This window comes from Pyrus communis, chromosome 16 (genome assembly GCF_041283825.1).
Source record: "Pyrus communis isolate YQ-2024b chromosome 16, ASM4128382v1, whole genome shotgun sequence".
NCBI lineage: Eukaryota > Viridiplantae > Streptophyta > Magnoliopsida > Rosales > Rosaceae > Pyrus > Pyrus communis.
Window position 1 is genome coordinate 12,203,327 of NC_142580.1, and position 4,726 is coordinate 12,208,052.

General features: G+C 33.6%; 1 protein-coding gene across 8 annotated transcripts; it reads left to right on the forward strand.

Moving 5' to 3' along the window:
* Positions 1–536: 536 nt before the first annotated feature.
* LOC137732094 (exosome complex component RRP41 homolog) lies at positions 537–4,383 on the forward strand. 8 transcript variants are annotated; one of them, XM_088687042.1, is made up of 14 exons: positions 537–679; positions 1,111–1,445; positions 1,683–1,745; positions 1,842–1,888; positions 1,972–2,032; positions 2,177–2,215; positions 2,317–2,403; positions 2,537–2,615; positions 2,698–2,734; positions 3,252–3,368; positions 3,471–3,556; positions 3,687–3,776; positions 3,856–3,915; positions 4,030–4,383. In XM_088687042.1, the coding sequence occupies exons 7-13, from the start codon at positions 2,354–2,356 to the stop codon at positions 3,901–3,903; spliced, it is 507 nt and encodes a 168-aa protein (XP_088543168.1). In that variant the 5' UTR covers positions 537–679; positions 1,111–1,445; positions 1,683–1,745; positions 1,842–1,888; positions 1,972–2,032; positions 2,177–2,215; positions 2,317–2,353; the 3' UTR covers positions 3,904–3,915; positions 4,030–4,383. The 8 variants fall into 8 exon arrangements, with proteins under 8 accessions (XP_088543168.1, XP_088543164.1, XP_088543167.1 ...); XM_088687038.1 differs by having other exon boundaries at positions 2,336–2,403; XM_088687041.1 differs by having other exon boundaries at positions 1,692–1,745; positions 1,842–2,032; positions 2,336–2,403.
* Positions 4,384–4,726: the final 343 nt, after the last annotated feature.

Here is a 4,726-nt window from a genome sequence, read left to right on the forward strand (position 1 = left end):
AAATAAGAGTTTAAGAATATTAACATGGGAGTCTTAACGAAACACTTCCGGTACTGTTTACTTTTAATGTTAAGAACATTTTTACTCTAAAAAGTCACTCCTGGTACTATTCACTTACAACCCATTTTTGTCATTTTGATTAAAACTTAAAGTTTTCAAACCATTTTCATCAGTTTTCCTTAGTAACATTTCATTAAATGGTGGGGAGGGAAATAAGACATAGGGGTGGGAATATCAGTGCTCAAAATTAATTGAATGTATACATGAGTTTATAATATATATTACGAAAGAACAATAAACTTTATGTATGAAAAAGTTTAAGAATATTAAAAAAATCTATAAAATATATAGAATTTCATAATTACGTTTCAAAATTTTCGAAATTACTCAAATTTAAAGTTTATAATTTGAAAATTGTGATCCAATCCGATTTGATTCCTAAATTTTAAAATGAAAATTAGAAACATCATTTTCAATCCAATCCTTCAGAAAATCACCTCTAGACCAGATTCATGTACGTTTATGTTGGAAAACAGAGCCCAATAGGCCCAGGTTGCAGCTCAACGCTTCCACCCCTGTAAAACCCCAGGCGGCATTTTCTAAGGCCTCTACTGTATTCTGAATCTCAACTTCTCTTCTCCTTGTAAAATCTGCACTTGCGCTTTTTCTTCTCACCCAGGTATTCCTTCTTCCCTTAATTTCTTTTTCTATTTTTATTTTACCACTTGGGATTTAACTAAGCTTATAATATTGAGAAATTTCTCCTTTTTTCAATGGAAAATCGCTCTTTTTTTTTTCTGAAACCCATTGCAGTTTTCTCTTACCCTCTTTATTTTCTGCCTAAACTCGCTTAATTTTTTTGTAAATTTTACTAATTTCTAGCTTTAATTTTTTTAAGGAAGTCTAAAACCTTGTTTCATCTGTTGATTTTTCTTTTGGGGTTTTGGGATGTTTGTGTATGTCTTTGAGGCCGACGTAGTAAAATGTTGAGTTAAGTTCAGAGGAATCGGAGTTGTGGGTTTTGAGTAGGGTTTAGATCAACTATACCGGAAGTGAAGGTTATTTATTGATTTTATCTGGATTTTTAAATTTTTAATCTTTGCATTGAAGGTTGGTAGGCAAGTATGTGTCACAGACTTGAGACAATGGAGATAAGCCTCGAATGGAAATTCCCGTAACAGATTGACATTATTGTGGGATATATTCTGCATTTGAGAGTCATTAGGAAGTGGGTTCCAATGATTTGGTTATTTCACCGTACCTGTTCATTGTAATCTTCATGGAGGAAGGTTTATGCTGTAATGGGTTTTCGTGATTAAAACAAAGATAAAAGATGATCCTTTCGTACAAGTGTAATAGTTGTTGAGGGTGTTGATTGGATGGTGAAAACAAACTTAGCTTCTTCTCCATGAGTTAACGTTCTTTATTTGAATTACTTCCTTTTGGTTAGTGAAGTGTTTTTTTTTTTATATTTTTTAAATTTACTTCCGTTTGGTTAGTGAAGTGCAGGCATGAACAATGATATAGAATAGCCATTTTGTTGCTGAAGTAAAGCTATTATGCAATAATTTATGGAACTTTGCAGTTTGGTTGTTATGACGTTTAAATTTTAGACAGTGATTGCTTTAGCTACCATTTGTTTCTTGTTATCTATGGCATTTCCTAAGTTGGTTATTATGAAGTTCTAACAGATGGAGTACGTGAGCCCAGAAGGTCTTCGCTTAGATGGTCGGCGACCCATGGAAGTATTTTTCCATCTCTCAATTTTCCATTGTGTTGAATCATCACCAGTATAAAGTTTCAATTATTTTTATAAAATATTTTTTTTTCTGTGATCCCAGATGAGACAAATTCGAGGAGAGATTGGTGTTGTGGAAAAAGCCAATGGGTTCTAATTACTAAAACCTTGATTCTTCTTTTCTAATCTTTGTAATTTTTTTTTTAAAGTTGATCTTTCATATCAAATTTCAGTTCTGCTGTGTTTGAGATGGGAAACACCAAAGTCATTGCTGCAGTGTATGGCCCTCGAGAGGTTAGCTAATTCTTTTTTCTTCATTCTATAATTTCGAGCTAAAATTTTAATGAACTTGTGCGTGGTACTCATTATTACTTAAAATGTCTTGTCCAATTTTCAATTTAAATTCATTTAAACTGTTAATATACTTTTGTTTTCTAGATCCAAAATAGGAGGTAGCAGATGAATGACAAGGCACTGGTAATAGTTCATCTAATTCTCTGTATATTAAATTTATCTTTGTTGTGGTGAATATGATAAACGGAACAGGATGTATTATATTCGTAAATGTAATGTCGTAGCCATTGTTAATAAGTTTAGGTGCGGTGTGAGTACACCATGGCAAATTTTAGTACTGGAGATCGCATGAGGAAACCAAAGGGTGATAGGTGATATATTCTATTCTCTTTCATTTTCATACATACGTGTTGGATCGTCTTCAATTTACAATTTAACATCAGAGTGTTGTATCCATAACTAAATTAAACTATATAACTAAAATGTACATTTTTATGCTCTCAGACGATCCACAGAGATTTCTCTTGTTATTCGGCAAACCATGGAAGCATGCATTATGACACATTTAATGCCTCGGACTCAGGTTCCACTGATGCATCTGGGGAACTTTTCTTCCATGAATGTTTAGTTTGTTCTTTATTGAGCCTTGTATCCGTTTGTTGCAGATTGATATTTTTGTGCAAGTTCTCCAAGCAGATGGAGGTAAATCCCAGTGCCTCGTTGCAGTCATAGGTCCTATATGATAATGTACTTTCGGATTATGTAATAAATCAATGCTGCCCTGTTTCCTTCTATGTGTGAGTGCAATGTGCATATTTGGTCCTGTTTCATTCAATATATTTGTAGATCCAGGCTTACTTTCTGAAAATCCAAAGCCTCCTCTGTTCATTTCATGTACGGGTACTATGAACCACTTGTATTTGAATTTAAAGTTGTTAGTTTGTGTTTTTTAACTACTATTGAGGTAAGTCGTGTTTGAGGGTCAAACTGCGCTGCAGGGAGTTCGTTAATAGTTATTGCTTTTGTTGCATCTTATTTAAATAGAATATGTGATCGATAGTGTTCACAATGTACCATGGTTGTCCCTGTTATCTGTGTTTCGGTTATAATATTTAACTATTTTGCAAATACTACCGGATTTCAACAGGTTACTTCACTGTTTTACTTAAAGAATCGAAAGATCTATCCGTGTGTTTGATTTTTATTTTATTTTTGGCAGGAACTAGATCAGCATGTATCAATGCTGCAACCGTGGCTCTTTCAGATGCTGGAATTCCAATGCGTGATCTTGTTACTTCTTGTAGTGCCGGTTACCTTAATAGCACACCTCTACTTGGTAAATTTTTACGTTACTTTATGCTTGTACAGCTCCTATAATGCCATTGTACTAGTATGATATTGTAATTCTCATGTGAGCTTATTGTCACTGGCTTGTCAGATTTAAACTATGTAGAAGATAGTGCTGGAGGTGCTGATGTCACTTTAGGTATTATGCCGAAGTTGGACAAAGTTACTCTTCTTCAGGTAATCTGTCGTATGTGTTTCGCAATATATTCTCACAAGCTTAAGTTACAATTATATTGTTAGTTGGCATCTACAGTGTCTTCTCTAGCACCTTTTGTAAACCATTTATTCGTGATGATCTTTGATGCAGATGGATGCTAAATTACCATTGGATATTTTTGAAAATGTAATGCAACTTGCAATTGAAGGCTGCAAGGCAGTTGCAACATATATTCGAGAAGTAAGCACCTTCCTGCTTTATTTTCCGCCCGTCCAGTGATAAGTTCTGCCTTGTCATGTGGCCTCTGTTTGAATGACAGGTATTACTAGAGAATACAAAGCAATTGGAGTATCGACGAGGCACTTAGTTTCAAATCATGGTAAGGCCATGTACATCGTTTGCTAATTGTTTTGGAAATTTGATACGTTTTAACAGTCACGGACAGTCACCCACTTACACCGGTTTCAAAGTTTTATTTTGTATCCGCCTGTAGATTTATGGTTGTGCATATGAAGTTGGAGGCGGTTGTAACATGAAGACGGTGTTTGATGGAGGAACTAGGCATAAAAAATTAAGCACACTCGGTTGAAGTAACGAGAGAGCTGTTTTTAGATTCTGAAAATTGTATTTGTAACATCTACAACATGGGCTCTTCTTGTAAATGAACATCCTGACTACAAGATTTTATATCAAAGAAGATCCGTTTATTTCAAAGAAGATACATGTAACCAAGGAAGTCCATAACTAGGCTGACCCTCATTCGGAAAATGTTCTCCGTGGTCACTCACAATGAGGTTGGATATTAATTAAAGTGAGGAATGAATATATATGATTTTTAATATTTTAATTTCAACGATTTATTATGCTTTTTTTTTTTTTTTTTTTTTTTTTTTTCTATTTAAAAATTTAGGAATTTTTATTTGAACTCATTTAATCTCTTTTTACATCTAGCTTACTTTTTACGAAAGAAGATCCTCACATCTTAGTTGTTTATTGTACATTGTGTGGTTAGTTTTCGACAGATATTATTTGTGTTTAATTTTAAATTAAAAAAAAGTCAAATAATTTCTAATCGCGTGATGCACGATGAATAACTAAGATGTGGGGATCCCTAAGATTCTCATAAAGTGGATCCAGATGGGATCCAATTCCACTCTTTACACCAATATTATTTTTAATTAAATTGTTAA